This window comes from Myotis davidii, unplaced genomic scaffold, assembly GCF_000327345.1.
Source record: "Myotis davidii unplaced genomic scaffold, ASM32734v1 scaffold59, whole genome shotgun sequence".
NCBI lineage: Eukaryota > Metazoa > Chordata > Mammalia > Chiroptera > Vespertilionidae > Myotis > Myotis davidii.
Genome location: NW_006293001.1, coordinates 8,903,258 through 8,928,237, shown reverse-complemented (window position 1 = coordinate 8,928,237; position 24,980 = coordinate 8,903,258). Strand labels below are relative to the sequence as shown.

The 24,980-nt window shown below is 36.6% G+C and overlaps 1 protein-coding gene across 2 annotated transcripts in view; it reads right to left on the bottom strand.

Moving 5' to 3' along the window:
• The window catches only part of PPIG (peptidylprolyl isomerase G), a 46,554-nt gene that overhangs the window by 21,113 nt on the left and 461 nt on the right, over positions 1 to 24,980 (bottom strand). For both annotated transcript variants that reach the window (XM_015565764.1, XM_006779568.2), the window contains exons 2-9: positions 16,839 to 16,886; positions 15,995 to 16,072; positions 15,822 to 15,896; positions 15,355 to 15,462; positions 14,683 to 14,727; positions 12,148 to 12,235; positions 6,130 to 6,159; positions 5,902 to 6,041 (exon numbers count right to left, since the gene is read on the bottom strand). In XM_015565764.1, the coding sequence (XP_015421250.1) occupies positions 5,902 to 6,041; positions 6,130 to 6,159; positions 12,148 to 12,235; positions 14,683 to 14,727; positions 15,355 to 15,462; positions 15,822 to 15,896; positions 15,995 to 16,055 (547 nt within the window). In that variant the 5' untranslated portion in view covers positions 16,056 to 16,072; positions 16,839 to 16,886. The remainder of the gene's footprint in view (positions 1 to 5,901; positions 6,042 to 6,129; positions 6,160 to 12,147; positions 12,236 to 14,682; positions 14,728 to 15,354; positions 15,463 to 15,821; positions 15,897 to 15,994; positions 16,073 to 16,838; positions 16,887 to 24,980) is intronic.

Here is a 24,980-nt window from a genome sequence, read left to right as displayed (position 1 = left end):
TAATCTGAACAATAAAGATAAATAAATAAATAAGATTTGCAAAAGATCAAGTTTCTTTTTCCCAATGCTTTCTGCAGCTGTTTTCCCTTAATGTATTAGATAAATCATCTGGAATTTAAGATTTTTCTTTTGTTGCAGAAAAAAATAAGTAAAAAGGAAGAAGAGGAGGCAAGGGAATACAGCAGGTCCTCGGGTTACATTGGAGATGTGTTCCTATGGCGTGACATAACACGATTTTCGCTGTAGGTCAGAACCCACCTACATAAGCACCTACGAAACTCATATGGAGCACATACACAGCAGTAATAAAGTGAAACAGTAAAAAAAATTTTAAAAATAACAATTCCTGACCTTTACTTGTGATAAATAAATAATAAAAAACATAAAGCACATATGCACATACGTCGAAATGACAGAACTTTTTTTTTATAAATAGGAGATGGCAACATAACGACATACATTGTGTCCAAAGTAACCTGAGGACTGAATGTAATCAGTTAATATAAAAATAAATGTAACTTTTTAAGTAAGGCTGACATTAGTCCTTTTAGAGAATTGTGAATTAAAATTAGCTTTTTAAAAACTTATTATTAGCCCTAGATGGTTTGGTTCAGTAGATAGAGCATCGGCCTTTGAACTGAAGGGTCTCCAGTTCGATTCCGGTCAAGGGCATGTACCCGGGTTGTGGACTTGATCCCCAGTAGGGGGTGTGCAGGAGGCAGCTAATCAGTGATTCTCTTTTATCATTGATGTTTCTATCTCTCTTTCCTTATATTTCCTTATATTCTAGTGGCAATGTCTACCAAAATTACAAATGCACGACTTCTATAATCTTTTAATTCCATTTCTAGAAATGTATCTTTCCAGTCAACATTTGCATACATGTAAAATGATATACAAAATATGGGAATGGGAACTGATGGGCAGATATGGAAGACTTTTACCAACTATCCTTTTATGCTTTCTAAATTTTGAACCAAATAAATGTATTACATTTAAAAATAGAATTTATTTTTATCCTAGCCCTAACCGATTTGGCTCAGTGAATAGAGCGTTGTCGGCCTGTGGACTCAAGGGTCCCAGGTTCGATTCCAGTCAAGGGCATATACCTTGGTTGTGGGCACATCCCCAGTGGAGAGTGTGCAGGAGGCAGCTGATCAATGTTTCTCTCTCATTGATGTTTCTAACTCTCTATCCCTCTCCCTTCCTCTCTGTAAAAAATCAATAAAATATATTTTAAAAAAAGAATTTATTTTTATCCTCACCCAAGGCTATGTTTGTTTGTGTTTTTTAAAGAGAGAGAGAAACATCGATTAGTTACCTCCTGACAAACCCTCAACCTAGGTATGTGCCCTGACTAGGAATCGAACCTTGAACCTTTTTCTGTTTTAAAGTTCTCTTTTTTTTTTAAAATATATTTTATTGATTTTTCATAGAGAGGAAGGGAAGGGACAGAGAGTTAAAAATACCTATGAGAGAGAAACATCAATGATGAGAGAATCACTGATCAGCTGCGTCCTCCATACCCCACACTGGGGGCCCGCAACCCAGGCATGTGCCCTGATCAGGAATCAAACCGTGATTTCTTGGGTCATAGGTCAAGACACTCAACCACTGAACCATGCCGGCTGGGTAAACCTGTAACCTTTTTGGTGTACAGGACAATGCTCCAAAAACTGAACCACAGGGCCAGGGCTAAAAATAGAAAATTTTAAACTTTCAAGTATGACAACTGTTTCCATTTTTTCCTCCAAACACCCTACCTCCTGCCTAACGACTTGCATAAAATTGATTTCAAAGTCTCTTTTACAAGAATAAATATCCTTAAGACATAGGTATTGACTTTACTAACAACCAAGCTCCAGAACATTTTACTTGTGAAAACCTAAGGTAAGAAAATGCTGCCTGAAACCTACATAATTTAATTCACTAAGGTATCCACAATAAATTCAATAAATAAAAAAAGAAAGAAAATAATACCTTTCATGTTTGAGATCTATAGACACAATGAACTTCAAATGAAACCTTTATGTTGATGAAAATCTCTAGGCCATCTTCAAAATATATTTTGAAATAAAGAAAAGTATCCCTAAAATAGGTCTCCTTTAGATATTTTCATTCCACATTACTGTCTCCATTCAAACATTTCTAAATTTATCATCCCACTGTTTTCCAGTAAAATACCATCATCACAACTCTTAATTCCTGGGTAAGGACACTGAAATGAAACCGTCACCATAGTCTCTCTGGTGTTCTCCACCGTCCCCTCAGTACAAGATTCACCAGCTGCTTCCTGTACTGTATTCTTCTCTCCGTACTGCCAAGCAATGTGTTTCCTGCCACATATATGCAAAATCTCTGCTCGTATAACTACTTATTTATTGCAATGTTGCCATAATTCAGACCTTGTGTGTCAGTGTACTCTCTAATGTAGCAATGACTCTGTCTCTTGTTGCATGGCCACGGTGGACAGACCTCTCTTAACAACAACTGAAGTGAACTCTGAAAAGACCAGTATAACCTGAGGTCATGCCAGAGCTGAAAAACCAGGAAATGCCTTAATCAAGATAGTAGTTTCATTTTCTGGAGCTCTGTGTTCTATCCTCCACTACTATGCCCCCTGAAAGCCTCTATAGGGATGTACTTTTTATTAGTCTCTAGTGTTCTACCTCAGCATCTGTTGAAGGTTCTTCTGACTCTGAACCCTCTCAAGCACATTGAAATAGCCACAAAAAGCAGAATTTCCAATCTTGCAACAGCAAAGGGAGAAAGGCCCCAGAAGATTGCCCAGACTCACCAAGACCATTTACAGGTGGGCCCAGACAGTCAGATTTCTTCAGAAGTCTTTTTGTTTTCTTTCATGAAGTTAGAAAAAGAAAAAAAAAAGATTCTGTATTTATTTCTTTTTAAACTGGGGTATAAATCTCTCAAACAAGGTTATAAATGTAATGATGGTGAACACCACAGCGTTGCACAAAGCTTTTTGACTATTCACAATTTAAAACTGCAAGGAGGCCATGAAATTTAAAAATTGAATGTAAGACACAGCTCTGCCTAAAAAAAAGATTATATAGATGCATGACAAAATCCATTCTGACCAATGTTCTAAATGGTAATTGAAGGACTGTAAACTAACACGTGCCAAACTGTGCAATCTCAAACATAAAGGTATTTTCCTCTTTCCACAGTGTTATCCAGAATAGCATTCATGGTTGGAAACAAATCTAACCTCTTCAGGAACTATGTAGAGACATTAATCTTCCCCAACTGCTGAAACTGTTAAGGGTAAAGTTTGCTACCTTAACATGAGATTGAGGAACATAAACTAAGTTGCTACAACTTTCAGTACAACTTCCTGGCCACAACAGCATGGGCAAAATTAGCATTTATCCTTCAGGTGAAAAGACATTATAAGGGCACAAATCATATATAAAGAATGACATTCATTCACTTTCTCTTCCTTTCAGCAAATACTCAAACACTGATCCTTTAATACCAAAAAAATCCCACACAAAAAAACATTATAACACAGTTACTAGAGAATTTATGATAATGGTTTATGATTTAAAATGTAACCTTCTTAAAATTACTTCAATCTCTAAATATTCCACACAGCAGTCTTAACACTTTTGTAAGCAGAAAATAGATCCTGGCACAGAGACCTTAAAGACTAAAAAATGTAAGAAGAAGAAAAAACTATAGTCAGTATAGAATAAAAGATGAAGATTTCCTAGATAATATGGGGAAAAAATAATATCTTAAAACCAAAATATTCCAATTGTACAAATGAGACTCTCAAGGATTAAATATAAGTAGGTTCAGGGTCTAAAATTTGCAAATACAGATGGCTTATTAGTTTTTTCTTTCTAAACAATGTAAAAGGTATGTAAATGTCTCATCACCATACTGTATTCCTAAAACTCTTACAGTAATTATATGTCATCTATAATTAAAAATTTAAAAGAAAAATTTAAATTAAAGATACTCAACAACTATTCTTTTATTTAAACCCTTACTTGAGGATATGCTTTTCACTGATTCTAGAGAGAAAGAAAAACATCAATGTGAGAGAGATACATCAATGGGTTGCCCCCTGGATGCACCCCAACCAGGATTGAACCCACAACCTGGGCATGTGCCCTCAACCCTTCAGTGCATGGGATGATGCTCTAGCCAACTGAGCCATACAAGACAGGGCAACACCTCATTTTTTTTCTTTCTCTACTTTTATTGAATTCAGAGAAGAAGGGAGAAAGAGAAAGAGATAGAAACATCAATGATGAGAGAGAATCATTGATTGGCTGCCTCCTGCATGCCCCACACTGGGGATCAAGCCCACAACCCGGGCATGTGCCCTGATTGGGAATTGAATCGTGACTTCCTGGCTCATAGGTCGACTCTCAATCACTGAGCCACACCAGGTGGGCCAACACCTCATTCTTTACTGAATCTTCGTGAACACAAGGCATGCATTATACCTGTTGTTTGTAAATAAAGATAGACTCATGAACACCAAGAAGTTATTACACAGTCCCATTATGAGCTGCAGCATATATTCCTGAAATGGTTTATGAGATACATATCTGATATGACAAAGAGGGAAAGGAATCTATCAGAATCAAAATTAAATGCAGAGACAGAAAATAAAAAATAAGCCTTCTCTATGACCATATTGGTTCTTTCGAAATAAAAACAAAACAAACTGTGCGTATTTCTTTTATAGCTATGTTGATTTTGGGGGGTGGGGGTGGGAGGGAGGAGGAGAGAGAGAGAGAGAGAAATCAATGATGAGAGAGAATCACTGATCAGCTGCCTCCTGCATGCCCCTCACTGGGGACCAAGCCCACAACCTGAGCATGTACCCTGACCAGGAACTGAACCTTGATTTCCTGACTCATAGGTCAACGCTCAACCACTGAGCCATGCCAGCCGAGCAAAATGTGCTTATTTCCAAATGTTACAGAGGAACTCAGTATACTTAAAACTTGAGAACAGAACGTTCTACTTAAGTCAATTCTGAAAGAAATGTTAAAGACTAATGACTTAGTAACGTAACAGAAAGAGCTCTAGATTTGGAGCCAGCAAACTAACTTGGGTTTGAGGCGTAGTCCCCTGATGTGGTAAGTATATCTTTATCTGTAAAATAGGGGAAATACTATAGGACTTTTGTGAAGATCAGGAAAGATTATGATGACTCTTGCCTTTGTTAACCGTGAAAAACTAAGTATTGATGTTATTGGTCCCTAGACTAGTAAGAATAGTCAGTTCAACATTTATCACTTTCTATACAAATTTGAAGGTAATACCACTATTTTTAGAGTGCCAGACTCAATTATCTGTAATAAATGGTAGCAGTTACATACTTGATATGCAATATAAAGACTTAAAATATTTACTTAAAGTTCTTACTATTTTGGATAGTATCATACAAACTCTTAATCATGGTAACTTTAATTGTCCTGGACTAAACAAAAGAAGTTTCTCAAACATGCCAGATGCTTCTGAATCTAAGCAGCACATGAAGAGGAAATAATTTATTCCCCTAAAGTTTCTTAGTCTATGTTATTCTCTTAAATGTCATCTTTTCCCCACTCTTTCTTTGCCTAGAAAGTAACTACTTTCCACACTACTTAAACAACTAAGTTTTTTTTAAGCCCCCCCCGAAAAAGGTGGAAGCAGGACAAATTAGTAAGAAAACGTAAGTTGTTCTGTGGTAAATGAACAATGTATGAAATAAAACAAAGCATGTTTTCAAAAAATGACGGTTAAAAAACAAAAATATATTCAAAACACAAAATCCAAATATTTAAATCCACTTTAATGTGAACCTTATGCCAACTATTTAGAGTGTCTGCTGTTTCGTATGCATAAAAATTATCAGAAATGTGTATTTGTTCTTACCTTTAGATTTGGGAATTAGCTCTCCACAACTGAGTATCCGCACCTCAGCAAATGGTTTGCTAGCTGCATCTGTTTTCTGATTTTCTATCTCCCTCACAACTTCTTGACCAGAAATCACTTGCCCAAAAACAACATGATGCCTAAAGAGTCACATAAAAGTGATTAAATAAAAACTTCTTATTTTAATATTAATTTAAAGTAGATTATAAAATTAATTAAAATATTTACCCATCTAAATGAGGAGTTGGTTTTGTTGTTCTTTTGGAAATCATCAGACAGAAGAATAAAAACAAAGTCAGAGAAAAACAAAGTTAGCATCTCTACAAAGGAAAAGAAAATAACTGCATTGGAAACAAAGTTGTAAACAAACAAATCATACATCTTAACATAAAACTTATTATATTAACCTGAAGTAGTATAGAATGCATATGTTTTCCACATAATAAATTTTTAAAAATTTGTTCTGATTATAAAAGTAATACCTACACATTGCTGAAAACTTACATGTATTTAGCATTGTAAGTTAAAAATGGGAACTCTTATAACCATGCTAGAGTAAACATAAAATGATGTAAAGTTAACATTTTGGTATTATTTCTACCCATCCATGGTTTTTGTATGTGACGGGTTCTTACTGAATATTCATGGTTGTATATTGTTCTACTATACGAACATATCAAAATTTGCCAAACCATTCCACTAGTTTATGGTTTAACAACCGTGTTTTTAATCTTAACATTTTAAATAGTTAAGTCACAGATCATATTCTGATGGCTCTCACACATTTCCTGTTGAACCTGAACAGAAAATAAAGTGTTTATAAATTGTTAAATTACCTGTCAACATTTAAAATTTTGGATACTTTTATATAAAAAGTTTAGACCTTCTGAAAACCTAGAAGATGTAGAACCCGGCACATGGAAATAGTTGGCCAGACTGAGAATCCCTGCCTTCTTTAGTACAGGAATTAATAGTTTGGTTTCTTGTCCCAGTAGTCTTTACTTATATTATTTCTTAAGACCTGTAGTTTTTTTAGTTTGTTACCCCATCATAAAGTAAACTTCATGTTGAAGAGAGATCTTGATTAAAACTTTGGATAAAACCCTAAGAAAGAAAATATTCATTTTTTGTGAATAAAGTGTATTTTTAAAATCCTTTCTTTTCCCATATCAGCCTTAAAAGCTTTGTGGTTAAAAGAAGGCTTCTACTGCCCTAACCAGTTTGGCTCAGTGGATAGAGCTTCGGCTTATGACTGAAAGGTCCCAGGTTCGATTCTGGTCAAGGGCATATACCTTGGTTGTGGGCACATCCCCAGTAGGGGGTGTGCAGGAGGCAGCTGTTGGATGTTTCTCTCTCATTGATGTTTCTAACTCTCTATCCTTCTCCCTTCCTCTCTGTAAAAAATCAATAAAATATATTAAAAAAAATAGAAGGCTGCTACTTGAGTAGCTAGTAGGACATACTAGATGGCATTGTATAAGATTTATTATTTTCTAAAAATCTCATCAAAAAAGACATTAGAATTTTGTAAGCAGAAACACCATTTAACTATTAGTTAGCCCGAGCTGGTTCGGCTCAGTGGATAGAGCATTGGCCTATGGACTGAAAGGTCCCAGGTTAGATTCCGGTTAAGGGCACGTGCCCAGGTAGTGGGCTGGATCCCCAGTAGGGGGCGTGCAGGAGGCAGCCAATCAATGATTCTCTCTCATCACTGATGTTTCTCTCTCTCCCCCCCTCTCCTTTCCTCTCTGAAATCAACAAAAATATATTTGGGGGGAAAAAAGTTAACCATTGGTTAAAGCACATACAAGACTACTAAAAAAAATTCTAACATACACATTTATTTTTAAAAGTCCACCTTACTTTTAAAACTAATAACTCATTGTTTCCTCACTGTTAACAGCCATGCTTACTTGAACTTGCTAAAAGCACCTAGAAATGTAAAAACCTAGGTGTATACCTTGTATGTATTATGTTATATTCAGTGTGCAGGCGTGTGTGTGTGTGTGTGTGTGTGTGTGTGTGTGTAAAATCTGCATCTAGATACAGTTAATCCTCACTCCACAGATTTCATATTTGCAAGTTTACTTGCTCACTAGAATTTATTTGTAATCCCTAAAGCAATTTCAGTTATTTTCATGGTCATTCTCAGACTGGTGAAAAAGGTTGTTGGTAAGAAATATGGAAAAATGAGAATTCTTATAACAGTGCTGGTAGAAACATAAATGATGTCACCACTGTGAAAAACATTCTGATGGCTTTTCAAAAAGCTAAAAGTGCTCTGGCTGGTGGGGCTCAGTTGGTTGACCCGTGCACCAAAAGGCTGCTTGTTTGATTTCCAGTCAGGGCACATGCCCAAATTCAAGAAGCCTATGAATGTTTAGCTCTCTCACATTAATATTTCTCTTTCTTTCCCTTCCTCTCTCTCTAAAAATCAATTTTGAAAGTCTTTTAAAAAAAGTTAAATGTAAATTTCCTCATGACCCAGCAGTTCCAACTCCTAGGTATGTAGCCAAAAGAATTGAAAACGGGACTCGTGGAAAGAGGTAAGATGAAATCAACACTTAGAGGTAAGATTCAGTGAATATACTTGAAAGATGTTATGAACTTAATAGAGATTTTGGTTAGCATGGGAAGATTTTATCTAAAAAAGAAAAATCAATTATCATGCCCAGTGTTAAGGATGTGATAAAACAGGCACTTACTGCTGATACTAAAGTATACATATTTTTGGAAGTCAATGCAGCATATACAAAGAAAAACTTAAAAATCAGGGTTCAATTCCAGTTCAGCACACATGCCCCATTGCAGGCTCAATCCCCAGTGGGGAGCATGCAGGAGGTAGCCGATCAATGATTCTCTGTCATCACTGATGTTTCTATCTCTCTCCCTCTCCCTTCCTCAATAAAAATATATTTTTAAGAAAATGTGTAAGACATTTCAGTATGTAAACTTGTAGCAACTTATAAATAAGAAATAATTAAAATACATCAAATAATAGGCACAACAATGTTCATTGCAGCAATTTGGAAAAAAGGGAACTAAACCAAATGTTCAAAAATTAAGGTTAATTACCCGGCCAGGTTGACTAAGTGGGTTGGAGCATTGTCCCGTTCACCAAAAAGGTTACGGGTTCAATTCAGGGCACATACCTAGGTTGCAGGTTCCATCCCTAGTTGATACACATACAGGAGGCAACCAATCGGTATTTCTTTCTCACATTGATGTTTTTTTCTCTCTCTCAAATCAATATATATCCTCAGTTGAGAATAATATATATAGGTTACTTATATAAATAAAGCACTGTACATTAACAATGGACTAACATGTAGCTTTTAAAATGTTAATATTTAGTGATGTGCAAAGAGATTTATATTTGAAAGTTAATTATAACCGTATATATACAACACTCACTCTACATACATTTTTATTAGAAAGATGCTCTGGGGATGGGATTGTTTTCTTCTTTTCATTTGTATGGTCTAACTTTTCTTTCTTTTTTATTTTTATGTTTTATATATTTTTATTGATTTCAGAGAGGAAAGGAGAGCCAAACTGGGTAGGGCTGTGTGGTCTAACTTTTCTACAAAAAACACAATAAAGTTGTTTTTGTTGGGAGAGAAAAAAAAAATCAGGCCCGGCCAGGGTGGCACAGTGGTTGAGCGTCAACCTATGAACCAGGAGGTCAGGATTCGATTCTGGTCAATGACACATGCCCAGGTTGTGGGCTAAATCCCCAGTGGGGGTTGTGCAGGAGGCAGCTGATCAATGATTCCCTCTCATCACTGATGTTCTTTCCCTTCCTCTCTGAAGTCAATACAAAATTTTTTAAAATAAAATATAGCCGAAACCGGGTTGGCTCAGTGGATAGAGCGTCGGCCTGCAGACTGAAGGGTCCCGGGTTTGATTCCGGTCAAGGGCATGTGCCTGGGTTGCGGGCACATCCCTAGTGGGGGATGTGCAGAAGACGGTTGATCAATGTTTCTCTCTCATCGATGTTTCTAACTCTCTATCCCTCTCCCTTTCTCTCTGTGAAAAATCAGTGAAATATATTTATAAATAAATAAATAAATAAATAAAATATAAAAAAACCAGAAACCCTATGGTGTGGGACAAAAGTAGGTTTAAGTTGTGAGTACATGAAAGTTTATTCCTGTATTACTGTTTATTAATTACTGTATTACTTTCCATATAAACAACTGTAAACCTACTTTTCTACCACCCTGTATACACATAATAGAGTACTATGCAGCTGGAAAAAAAAAAGAATGAGAAAGGACAGGTTCATATCTATGAACTGATATGGAGTGATTTCCAGGCCATATTGTTAAGTGAAAAGAGCAAAGTATTATAAATATACCTACTGCACAAGAAAAAACGGGAAAATAAGAAAATATATATATGTATCTGTGTTTATGTTTGCAGAAAGAAATATAGGAAGATAAACCAGAAACTAATGAGGTTGGTTATTAGCATGGATAGCTGGATATGCGGTGAAAAAATGGGAATGGAGTGAAGAGTTAGGTGAGAGTGATACCTCAAGGGAATTTTTATTTGGACATTTGGAATCATGTTAATGTTTTATAAACTTTAAAAAAGAAAAAAAACGCACAAAACAAAACAACATGGGGAGAGGAAGACTAAAGGAAATGTCATCAGAAACAAATGATCCTACCATGTTTTGAGTCATAAAACCACATAAAATTCACACCAAAAAATACTAATCCAAGTAACTTTTAAACATGGCATTTTAACTACATACTCTATGTCTAAAGAAAAAGTAGCTATACATAAATAGTGAACTCTAGTTAATAGGTTATTTTCAGTGATACAGCACGGCAATTTTTTTTTTTTTTTTTAGGATTCTGCAAGTGAGTAGAAATTCTGAAGATAAATAGAAGCCAGGTGTTTCACTGTTGAAGAGAGTTACAAATATGGAATGAAAAAACACTAGAATACACATGGTGCTGAAGGACTTAGTTCTTCTTAGAGCAGGAGAGTTTAAGGCTCTTGAAAGGGAGAGCAAATCTGTTCCCATAGGGCATGATAAAAATATACATTGCTGACAAGAGCTCTGGTCACAATTTTTTTATAGTCAGAATTACAAAACATCAGCAGTATTAGCTTTGGGGTTACAAATATATTTTAGCGAGTAGGCAAATTCATATATACAGAATCTTAATGAGGACCGATTTTATTTTACTTTTTGTAATTACATAACTTATGGATACTCTATGAAAATATCCTATTCCTTGTTAAATATGCCCTCTAGACCAGCCAGCATGACTCAGTGGTTGAGCATTGACCCATGAACCAGGAGGTCACAGTTCGATTCCTGATTAGGGCACATGCTAGTCAGGGTACATGCCCCGCTTGGGGCCTCAATCCCCAGTGTGGGTGTGCAGGAGGCAGCTGATCAATGATTATCTCTCATCATTGATGTTTCTCTCTCTCTCTCCCTCCCTCTTTCTTCCTGCCTGAAATCAATACTTATTTAAAAAGAAAATAAAGCCCTAACCGGTTTGGCTCAGTGGATAGAGCATCGGCCTGTGGACTGAAGGATCCCAGGTTCGATTCTGGTCAAGGGCATGTACCTTGATTGCAGGCACATCCCCAGTAGGGGGCGTGCAGGAGGCAGCTGATCGATGTTACTCTCTCATGGATGTTTCTAACCCTCTATCCCTCTCAATTCTTCTCTGCAAAAAAATCAATAAAATATATTAAAAAATAAATAAAAATATAGTTTTTAAAAATATATGTGCTCACTAAATTTACCACCTAAAGATAACTCTTTCCTTAATCAATTATTACTGAAATGACTGCAAATATGGTGATTTTTCTACTGCATCATTCCTTTTACATTGAGTTGACATTTTACTAAGGAACAGCTTTTGTGTTTCCTATTATTCACTCATTTTTTATATCTATGGACTCCTGGAATTGTTTTATTTGACAATCCAATACTTCTTGATGGTCAAATAGTCCTAATATGGCCAGAGGAAACACCATCCCTTCAAACTGGCTCCTGCCTTCTTGACAAGTTTTTCATCATTTGAAAACTTTAGTAGTACAATTCAACTCCCCTTTTAATAATATTCCCTTCTTCAACAATTCCTTATTCCCCCTTCTTTAAAAATGCCCATCCCTTATTGGCCCCTCCTCTACTTATTAGGGATCAAGGACAGGCACACAGAAAAATGACACACCAAGAGAAATGTTTTCAGCTATCAGATCATAAATACTTACATGAAAAACTGAGAACCATTTGTATCCTTCCCTCTGTTGGCCATTGACAAGAGAAACTCTTTGTTGTGTTTAACAGCAAAACTCTCATCTACAGAGAAGCAAAGTTTTCAGTTACATTACTTATAAACTACCCCCCAAAATTATTTCCACTCCTCTTCATGTCTTATGTCCATGTCATGTGCTCTTTAGTACCAGAAAAATTTAAATAAAAGTCAGGTTAAAAGAAGAATCAAATATTAAGCAATTTCCTTTCCCATCTTTTTAAAGTTTTTTTTTTTAAAACCTCACCAGAGGATATGTTTAATGATTTTAGAGAGGAAGGTACAGAGAAATATAATGAGACAGAAATATTGATCAGTTGCCTCCTGTATGTATGTGCGCCCTGACCGAGGATGGAACCTACAACCCAGACAAATGCCCTGACCGGGAATCAAACCCGTAAGCTTTTTGTGTATGGGATCACACTCCAACCAATCAAGCCACCCAGCTGGGGCTCTTCATCTTTTTAGATTGAAATATTTTTAATTTTCAATCCCTTGCTATAAACTCCAATTCAACCATGCTAATCTTCTCTGTATTATTCCAATTTTAGTATCTGTGCTGCCAAAGCCATACTATTTATTTTACTTCAGAACACAAAGGGTACATATTATTCTGAGCATAAAGAGGTACTCTTTAACTTAATCTCTGCCACAGCATCACTTAGTGCAAAGAGCAGCTTGCCTTCCAATCTTGCATTAGAATGAAAATTAAGCAAGTGAAATTTGAAACAAAATTCACTGAATAACAAAGGTGAAAGATGGATAACATGAAATATTTCCCCATTCACATGTTCATAGTCTTTCAAATGATCTTCACATCAATAAAAAATTCTAGCGAGACAACTCAAATCTGGGAAAAACGTTATAGCTAAATTTTGGAATATCAAGGAGAGTTTAAAAATTTTTTCACAGAAAAATGAACCCAAAATGTGGATATTGTTACTAAGAAATACTGCTGAATCACCTTTAATAAAGGTTAAGATCATTCAATATCCATTTATGGTAAAGACTCTCAACAGCCCTGACCGGTTTGGCTCAGTGGATAGAGCGTCGGCCTGCGGACTGAAGGGTCCCACGTTCGATTCCGGTCAAGGCCATGTACCTTTGGTTGTGGGCACATCCCCAGTGGAGGGTGTGCAGGAGGCAGCTGATCAATGTTTCTCTTTCATTGATGTTTCTAACTCTCTATCCCTCTCCCTTCCTCTCTGTAAAAGATCAATAAAATATATTTAAAAAAAAGACTCACAACAAAGTGGGTACAGAGAGAATATGCCTCAATATAATAAATGCCATATGTAACAAACCCACAGCTATGGGATACTAAAGGTAAAAAGCTGAAAGCTTTTGCTCTAAGATCAGAATGAGATAAGGATGATCACTCTTGCCACTTTTTTAAACAGGAGAGCCCAGTGCACGAATTCATGCACTAGTGTGGTCCCTTGGCCTGGCCTGTACCCTCTCGCAATCTGGAACCCCTTGGGAGATGTCAAAGAGCCGATTTCGGCCCAATTCCCGCAGGCCAGGCCAAGGGACCCCACTGGTGCATGATCAGGGCCAGGGAGGGACGGCAGGAGGGCTCCAGAGCGTGTCTGGCTGTCTCACCCACTCCCCATCAGCTGGACCCCACCAGCAAGCTAAGACCCCAGTCAGAACGTCTACCCCCTGGTGGTCAGTGCACATAATAGTGACTAGTCCAAAGATCAAATGAACAGTCGGACATTTAGCATATTAGGCTCGACATCCCTCTCACAATCTGGGACCACTGGCTCCTAACCTCTCGCCTGCCTGTCTACCTGATCGCCCCTAACCACTCTGCCTGCCTGCCTGACCGCCCCTAACCACTCTCCCTGCCTGCCTCAATGCCCCTACCCACCTCTGCGTTGGCCCCAGCCACTGCAGCTTCGTCCGGAGGGATATCCGGAATGACATCGGAAGGTAGTTTGGCTGTCCGGTCTAATTAGCATATTACTCTTTTTTATTATAGATCATTGAAATCCTTTAAATAATATGATATATGAATGTCCTAGACCAAAAACAAAAATCCTATCTCTGTAAAAAGTCTATAATTTAAAAAATACATACTTATTGATTTTTAGAGAGTATCTGTGCTGCCAAAGCCATACTATTTACTTTACTTCTGAGCTGCCAAGGAAGTAAAGGAAGAGGGAGAACAGAACATTAGTTGGCTGCCTCCTGGGGATAGAACCTGCAACCTGGGCTTGTGCTCTGATTAGGAATTGAACTAGCAACCTTTTGGTGCATGGTACAATGCCCAACCAACTAAGCCACACTGGCCAGGGCATATATTATAAAATTTTTCACACGGAAATTTACCTAACAACAACAACAAAAATTACCTCCAGAGTAATTGAAGGTAGATGGATATTAGTACAGTATACACTGTCTAATAAATAATCTTATTGATTTAATAGAGAAAATCAAGTGCATAAAATAGAAACCATTAAAAACACAATTTAAAAGTAAACATTTTTACCTTCAAAAAATCCTCCATAAATAGATTCCCCTCCTCGTCCATTTCCTAGGGATGAAAAACATGGATTCTTAGAACTCTCAAGACAGTAATCTCTTTGAAGGTGCTACCTAACCAAAATGCTTCTTAGAAAGTCAGTGCTTGAATGACTTTCAATAATACTCATAGGTTCATAGCAAATCGTAAAGTCAATACTGACAAGATCCCAAATTACTTTCTTTCCCTTATGATACAATAGTAAGAATATGACAAAGTCTATTAAGATAAGGGACACACACAATGGTCAATTCTAATGATGATTATATAGGTTTTTCAACAGAAATTACTGACCTTTTTGAAGTGTCTTTAAAATAGAATTTTGATGTTTTTATAATAAAAAAGTAAAGGTAAAAACTATATGGTAGGTAAGGATTACTAGCTGTGACGAAACCAAACGCATACACTGATAGGTTACTAACGGAGGAATACAGTATTTTGTTGTTGTTTTTTTTATCAAGAAGCAAATTTCTGAAATTAATTCAAGCATCAAAGGTGAAATTATTTCCTGTGCTTCCTTCTTTTAACTTATTTCTATGAGTACTTCTAATTGACAGGGCAAAAAAATAAAACTGAAGATTTGAGATCTATGATATTTAACAAGGAATATATTTTTTTTTGTGGGAATCAAAGTCTTACCTTCACTGAAGTCACCACCCTGAACCATAAAATCTTTGACAACTCTGTGGAAGAGACAACTCTTATAATGCAATGGCTTCTGAGTTGATTTCCCTGTTCCCTTTTCACCTATAAAAAAGAAAAATTAGTAGGCCATTTAGTAGAAAGAAAATCAAGGAAGTAGTATTAAAGCATAATTAATGATGAAAGCTTTCACCTGTGAAACAAACAATATAGATTTTTTTAAACTACTGAATTTTCACTCGCTCGGGAATTTTTTTTAAAATTCATTTAAAAAATCCTGAAGAGTGCTGAAATGTAGAAATCAATATCAAATAAAATCCATTACAACTAATATGTCTAAGAATTAATTTAACACAATGCTGCATAATTTGCATGTTAAGAGTAAAGAGTAATATGCATAAAGAAATCTAGAATTTGTTTCAATAAAAATGGTACTGTTAGGGAAATTGAAAATATCCACAAACCTGTACAAAGACAACGGAAGTTCTCGCATGTTTTGGGACACACATCAGAAAATAATTCAAAGACAACTCTTCCAGCTTAAAAAAAAAAAAAGTAGTTGGTTTAAACTTCCTTACGAATTTAAAATACTAAATACTCATTTACAAATGTTAAATAAGAACATTAATCTTCTTACCCGGTTGATTATTAATGGCGATGTCAAAAAAACATCGAGGACGTTGAACCTTTATTCCCATGGCTCCAATATTTCAATCTATGAGTAAAATACAGTTTTCAGACAAAGATTTTTTCATAAATCTGTGTAAAAAATATTCTGTGGGGCATAAACTAGAAATGTAGTTTGAAATTTATTTTGATATTTACTTCCATGGCATAAAATATATAGATTCTTTTCTTTTAGAGATTAGATTGCATTTTACGAGGCACACAAAAAAGACAGGGAAAAAAAGGCTTAGCTCTGGACAATGTGGTTCAGTTGGAAAGTCCTCCCGTGCACAGAAGAGTCTTGGGTTGGATTCCCCGTCAGGGTGCATACAGGAGGCAACCAATTGATGTTTCTCTCTCTCTCAACCATTAGAAACATAAAAAAAGGAAAGAAAAGGCTTAACCATTATACAATACTAAAGGCCTGATGCAAGAAATTCATGCACAGGTAGGGCCCCTAGGCCTAGCCCTTAATCAGGGCCGATCAGGTTCCCCCGGCCTCCCTGCCTCCTCCTTCCCTCACCACCTCACGCTGCCACCACCATGAGGTTCCCCCGGCCTCCCTGCCTCCTCCTTCCCTTGCTCCCTCAGCTCCCCACTGCTGCTGCTGGTCACCCGCCGTGTTCCGCACCGCACCTTGGTGGCCAGCGCATGTCATAGTGAGCAATGAAACTGCCGTCTTCCCGGTTGAACTTCCGAGGGGACACTTTGCAATATATAGGTAATTTCTATTTTAACAACCAAATATAGATTGCCACCCCAAACAGAAAATTGTATTAAGTCTGTATGACTAGTGAACTCAACAGGCAAATTACCTTTAAATAGAGAAAAATCAAGGACAAAATCATCCAATCCTTTCAGCCCTGTAAAACAAAAAGAGAGTTTTGATTAAAATGGTGGTTTTAGAAAGAAAACATGCAAATCTCTAAAAAACACAGCAAAACAAACATAAATCATCAAGGAAGAAAGGGGGATAATTTAACAACAGTAATATATGATTGATTTATATTTTGAATAAAAGCACATTAAGCCATACAGTGCCCTGTATGAGGATATGTTCTGATCAACAGCGATAGCACTGATAGGCTAGTGAAGACACAAAAAATCAGAAACATCAATAATGAGAGAATTATTGATTGGCATGCCCCACACAAGGATTGAGAACTGACAGGGAACCAAACAGTGACCTCCTGGTACATGGGTTGACACTCAACCCTGACTCACAATGGCCTGGTGATTGCAGAGATCTTTTAAAAGAGTAATTCCCAATACAGTATCTACTCCTCTGGAAACAAAATGCAAAACTCTTAAGGTTTCATGCTTTAAACTGGTTTATACCATAAACCAGTAAAATTCAACTACTAAGAATCTACTATATGGGACTACCCTAAATTTAGAAAGCCTTCATGTATATAAAGTTGGCCATCTTAGTGCTCATTTTAATAACATATAATCAGAAGCAACCTATTCAATTTTATGAAAATTGGTTAAATTACAGTTCCTAGTTAAATAAAATAAATAATTTGGGAAATGCTCATAATTTGTTAAAAATAATCAACATATAACAGTAAATGTAATATAATTATAATCACATACACTACTCCTATCCCACCAAGTCAAAGACTTACAAAAAGAAAAAAATGATTGAAAGGAAATAATCATTACTGTGTTTCAGAAATTTCCAACTAGTATGCAACAAGAGGCACATTGTGTACTGCAAGAAATGTTTAAAACATGCAAGACCTGACTATTTACTAGTAGTCACAGGAACTGACCTCCTTTTCCATTGGATTGTCAAATAAAAAAAATGACAACAGCCAATACCACAATAGCCGTCTAGTGTGAATAAATCAAAATTATAACAATTTTTTTGGTTAGATAGGCAAAAAACATGTTTGTTGTGCCAAAGAATTTTAGTAATTAGTTTATGTCTGCCACAGGATGAAAAAAATTAAAAATCGCTTGTTTGATTGTAAGACTGGAGACAGTTTTTGTCTCACTATACTTCTTTTCTACTTTTAATAAACACAATTGCTATTATAAAGAACAAGTTAATAAAAAAGAAAATGTATATATAATCTCCGAAGACTATATAGAATGCACACATCTGGGAGGGCTATTATATTAAGGTTATGTCACATAAGGATACTTTTCTTAGGTATAGATTAAAAAATAATAAATATGCCTTAATTCAAGAAAGACGAAAGATAGCAAATTATCATTAAAAGCACTACACAAATCTCGAGAACATAAATGCTCTAATATTAAAAGCTAATGAAGAAAAATAGTGACACAATAGATGGTTCAACACTATGTCTCTAACATTATTCAAACCAGATTTTATCTAATCAGAAATAGGACAGTATTTTCTCTATGAACTCCTGATATTACTCAAATAATATCCAAAATCAAACACAAGACAAACATCTGGTCAATTTTTCCTTTTTTTCAAGAAAAAGTAGAGAGAAAATAATTTAGGGAAAAATCAAGCCTATGCAATTTTCAGTAAAATAGATGAATTTCCTAAGAATGGTAAATAATGAAATCTTTTAGTGCAGCAGTCTACAGATGTTCTGTTTGCTGCAAATTTGTTTAATCTAAATGAGTTACAGCTATTTCTATAAAATCGATATAAAACAAATAATCATATCTAGCCTCATTCCTGTATAGCAATTGTTAAGTCTCTCCCATTAGATGAGGTATATGTTTCAGTTAGACCTAGTTTCCACTATTGCCTATTAGCTGTTACCATTTATTATGTACTTGACCTCATGCACTCACCTCACCTGCCCCACCCCTTCAGAAATTTGAATTTGATATTTAATTTCATCTACTTTATTCATAATAAAAATAATTCAAAATAAGATAATGAACTTAATAAGCTTATCAAAAAAATCACACAAAAACTGCATAAAATCCTGGCTCTTAGCTGTAACTTTATTTTATTTTTTATAATTTCATCTTTATTTTTATTTACTTTTTATACATGTATGTTTATTGATTTCAGAGAGGAAGAAGGAGAGATAGAAACATCAATGATGAGAGAGAATCATCGATCAACTGCTTCCTGCATGCCCCACATTGAGGATCGAGCCAACAACCCAGGCATGTGCCCTGACTGGGAATCAAACCGTGACCTTCTGGTTTATCATTCAACAGTCAACCACTGAGTTACACCAGTGGGGCAAGCTGTAACTTTTAATATTTTTTCATATATACTTCTACTTTTTTCTTAGCAGAGAGAATCACATGTTGATTTAAATGTTTATCAAAAATATCATAGTTACTTTTGTATGTGAATAGACATGTTATAATATTTTAAAATATAAGTGCTAGAATTATAAAGTTATACAACAAATATGCATATTTCATAAAAATATCAGAGGTAACAATTCATATATAAAAGGTTAAATCTGCCCTGCCCGGTTTGGCTCAGTGGACAGAGCGTCGGCCTGCAGTCTAAAGGGTCCTGGGTTCGATTCTGGTCAAGGGCATGTACCTTGGTTTCGGGCACATCCCCAATGGGGGGTGTGCAGGAGGCAGCTGATCAATGTCTCTCTCATCGATGTTTCTAACTCTCTATCCCTCGCCCTTCCTCCCTGTTAAAAATCAATAAAACAGCCGAAACCGGTTTGGCTCAGTGGATAGAGCATCGGCCTGCGGACTGAAAGGTCCCAGGTTCGATTCCGGTCAAGGGCATGTACCTGGGTTGCGGGCATATCCCCAGTGGGAGATGTGCAGGAGGCAGCTGATCGATGTCTCTCTCTCATCGATGTTTCTAACTCTCTATCTCTCTCCCTTCCTCTCTGTAAAAAATCAATAAAATATATTTTTAAAAAAATCAATAAAACATGTTTAAAAAATAAAGTTAAATCTTGTAAGTTCATACATAAAATAATTTCCATATTCACCCGAAAGTAACATGAAGGATGGGGGGTGGAGTACAACAAGCATATGGGCAACTAATTATTAAAATACATGGTAAAGGACAAGGTATTTGTAATTAGGCAATAAAAAATACAGTAACTTTATTACATTCAAAGAATTATTCACACAGTATGAGGGAATCAGCATATTACTGAATCTTAAAAAAGTAGATAGTAAATTCTTTTGAACTGTTAATATTAAGATGATAGCAGGTTTTGGCCCTTTCTGAATCCCTTGGTTAATTCCCAAGTGCCCTTAAAGATTCAGCATAGCCAGAGCACACTCTGGGAGTTTCACCCTGACTCTCAAAAGCTTAAGTGACCCTCCTTTGTTTAATCTTACTTTATCGTAAATTGCTCTGTAAATCCTCAAACTGAGAACCTATGTATCTTCAAAGCAATGACTGGCCCAGCACTATATTATCAAATAAAAAGAATACTAGTTAATCAAGGCATAACTGGAACTAGACTCTTCTGTTAAAACCCAGTGCCTTGGCCCTAGTCAGTTTTTCTCAGTGGTGGGAGTATCAGCCCACAGACTGAAGGGTGACAGATTCCATTCTGGTCAGGGGCACGTGTCAATCCCTGGTCCTGGTCAGGCATGTGCAGGAAGCAACCAATCAATATGTTTGTCTCACATCAATGTTTCTCTCTGTCTTTACCTCCCCTCCCTTCCGCTTTCTCTTAAAAAACAATGAAAGAAAATATCCTCAGGTTAGGATTAACAAGCACAACAAAAAAAAACAGTGCCTTTCCTCCTGTAAATACTGCTTCTCACATAGTTTATTGCCAAATTGTATCTGTAGTCAGAAATTTTCCCAGAGCCTACCAGTAACCATCCTCTCAGCCTGTTTCACAACTGAAACAACCTACTTCCTAGATCTGCCTACTGCATTCTATGTCCCCCAAAAATGTATACACACTTTAACAGCTAATAGCTCAATTTTGAAAATGAAATGTATTTTAAGTAAACACTACCTTTATAATTATTCAAAGTGTGTATACATTTTTGGGGGGACACTATGGGTTTGTTTTTGTTTTTATAGAAGTGTTCCTTTCCTTTCTTCCTCCCCCTCTCACTTCTTCCAACTGAATCCACTATAAGAGGGAGCATATTCAGTTCAGAACCAAGATACAAGGATGGGAAGTTCTCATCTGCTTAAGTTTAATAAACAGGTAATTTATATACAAGATTTTCACCTCTAAGCATAATCATACTAAGTTTAATTAAAATTACAGTGGATCTTGAAGAGTACTTTCAAAGAAGGCAATTTAACATTCACACCAGCCTCTTTACACTAACCCTAATGTAGTTCCCAGAGAACAAATGAGAAATAAAAATGAACTGCTTAAAAAACATTTAAATACACTATTATGTGCCAGATTACTAATGAATTAAGTACAACTTAACTTTCTGAGGTGTCAGGAAAGGGGACTATGCTCTTCCACATAGTGCCCCTTCCCTAGTGTCGCTAACAGTTACAAACCATTATGCTAGAAGCACAATTTAACAGTGTATAGACATTTCCTAAATTCTTAAATCCTTTAGAAAATGTAAAACCTGTAATGTTGCCAACTTCAGTGTTAAATAAGAAAATTATATCCTTAAAAAAACTTAGCCTCCCCCGAGGACATATTTTTATTCATTTTTAGAGAGAGTGAGAGACAGACAGACAGACATCAATGTGAGAGAAAAACATGGATGGGCTGCCTCCTGACCAGGAGTTGGAACCTACAATCTAGGTATGTGCCTTGATTCAGAATCGAACCCAAAACCGTTGGGTATACTCCAACCGACCTAACTACTCAGCTAGGGCAAGATACACTTTTTACACATACAATCCAAGAGCCATAAAAATATAGTTACAACTGTGTTAGTGCTGAACTGCAAAAGCATATACTAATTGGGAAATCTCTGCTCATATTCTTAATATTGTACCTGTAATTATCTAAGTTCTTGTAACAATGAATTTATTTCAATGTCTCCAGAGTTAACCTACGCCATCCTATCAACATTATTCAATCCAGTAATTCCTATATAAAGAAGTACAAAACTCCGGAAGTCTGAAGGAACTTTAGAAATAATCTCGTCCAATCTTCTGATTTTATAGATTGAGAAGACTAGAGAGCTGAAGTGACTGGCTCAAGGTCACAAGTGGGAAAAAAAACAAGAGTTTCATGATTAACTACTCTATAGCTTTTCTGTGGAAACCAGCTTATTTATAAATATTCTAGGTAATGGCTCATTTAACTTTCCAGCATACTGACCATAATGCAATGAATTATGACTAAATTTTAAGATGAAGTTTTACATAATTAACATGGCTTAATATATAAACAAACAGGTTTTTCATTTGTTTTAAAAATCAATTCATAAATAAATGGAGCAACAAATCAATGTTTCTCTAAGTCAATAAATAAAATTTTTTACAAATCAGAGTTAAAGCCCCAGCTAGTTTAGCTCAGTGGATAGAGCGTCAGCCTACGGACTGAAGGGTCCTGGGTTCGATTCCAGTCAAGGACACATGCCCGGGTTTCCAGCTCGATCCCGAGTAGGGGGTGTGCAAGAGGCAGCCAATCAATGATTCTCTCATCATTGATGTTTCTCTCTCTATACCTCTCCCTTCCTCTCTGAAATCAATAAAAATATATATATTTTTAAAAAATCAGTCAAGGAATCATTCATGTTTTAAAAATAACCATTTTGCCGAAACCGGTTTGGCTCAGTGGATAGAGTCTCAGCCTGTCCAGGTTCGATTCCGATCCAGGGCATGGACCTTGGTTGCAAGATCCTACCCAGTCCGGGCCCTGGTCTGGTCTCGTGCAGCAGACAACCAATCGATGTGTTTCCCTCACATCAATGTTTCCCTCTGTCTTTCCCTCTCTCTTCTACTCTCCCTAAAAATTAATGGAAAAATATCCTCGGGAGAGGATTAACATAAATAAATAAATAGCCCAAGTTAAAAAAAATTTTAATATCAAAAATTGATGTCTACATTTATAAGTATGATTTAATTCTATTTCAGAAGGAGATTGCTGCTTATTTTAAGCCACCACTCAAACTAAAAGCTGATTTCTTGTCTGCACTAAAAGTACAAAGTCCCAGTTTCAACTGTTTTCTTGAGTATTCATTATACTTGCCTGTAGCAAATGTCAATGCAAGATTTGCCCCGCAGAAATAAAAACACACTGAGTTCTTATTAGGACCATATATGCATTAACATGTTAATGGAAAAACCACTGACATGTAAATTAAATGAAAACTGAAACTTGGTGCTAATATTAAAGCCGGGGGTGGGAGTGCCATGCCACGTAGTAGCATAAGATTTGCAACAAACTCTTCAATCACTTGAGTCAATTATCTATGAATTCCCAAGTAAAACACCTTGGTACATTAGAATACTAAAGACATAATACATTATATTTCTGTTGAAATACCTATTAGTAAAATAATAAGGAAAAAACATCAACACATATTTCTTTAAAACAGCAACATTGAAAGAAGTATAGATGGAGTCCTGATAGCCAACAGAACTAGTTCACGTTATTATGAATAGCTACCAATTTCCCTTTAATTAAAGAATGAACGCTGCCTGACAGAAAAATCTAATTTAAAATATACAAAAGGACAAAGACCTTACTTTGAGGCTAGGGATAATGCAAGACCACATTTAAAAGCACCACAAACTAAGGCCTTTAGTAAGTCCCAATAAATGCAATATATGCCCTTCACTTCACTGGTACAAGAACTACCAAGCTCTTACTCAAAGCCAATTTTACATAGAATTTTAACACCCCTAAATATTTATTTTTGAAGCCCAGTTTCATGATAGTCTAAAATAAAAAATATCGTTTACAGATGAAGAAACTGAGGTTCAGAAAGATGGTTGAGCCAGCCCTGGCTGGAAAGCTCGGTTGGTTGAGTGTCCTCAGGATGGCCAAGGTAGTGGCTTCTCTTCCCCGTCAGGGCACATACAAGAACCAACCAATGAACAAGTGGAATAACAAACTAATGTTTCTGTCTCTCCCTTCCTTTCTCTCTAAAATAAAGTAAAAAATAAAATAAAATGGCTGAGCCAAAAACAAAGCAGTATTTTCTAACCTAAGAAGTTTGCAAACTTGCACCCTCCTGACAACAGAGGAGGCGACCCTGACAACAGCCTGCAACCACCAACCCCCCTACCCCCGAAAAAAAACGTAAAAAGCAAACACAATTCAAAAAAAAAGCGCACGGAATCCTACAAAACAAGACCCTTACGATCCCTGGGCACCAATGATACTGAATCATAAAGAAAACATTAAAAAATGTAAAGTGAACTCTTTAAGACTTGTTATAAAAATAATCCCATCTCAAATGGTTAACATATAAAAGGGGGGGTGTTAAAATGGGTAAATTTTCTGATACATAACGAATATCAATCAGAGAAGAGGCTATTATAGATATCTGTGCCTTTTCTGAATTTTATGGCACAATTTCCACACACACACACCATCATCCTTCCGAACCGGTAAATTGCTGGCCATTCTTTGCCAAATGAAAATACACACACACGCACATGCTCCCCGTCTCTGGTTCTAGCTAATGAAAGTTAACGTACCCCCCAAATTTCCAAAAACATTTAATTATTCCTTGGAAGTATTTGTGATCATTTTTTTTTTTTTTTGCAAAAACTAGGTCCTGCACTGTTATGAGAAGTACTTCACTGTTATGAGAAGAAACTGCACAAAATGGTGCTGTTATCACGTTTTCCGAACGCCTGGGAACTCTCCGCTCCCGCAGTCCTGGATGTCGCTCCTTTCCGAGGCGCCGACGACACACACTTGCACGCGAAGGCAGACGGAGCCCAGGAGCCGTCCTCTTCCCTCTTCCCCCTCGAGCCGTCCCCGCTCCCGAAAGGCCTGCGCTGCTCGCGGCCGTGACAGAACCTGGAGACGCGCCGGGCCGCGAGGGGCCGAGCCCGCGTCTCCGTGTTCGGAGGGACCGAACGAGGCGGCCCGGGCCGCTTACCTGGCCCCGGCAGACGCCGCCTC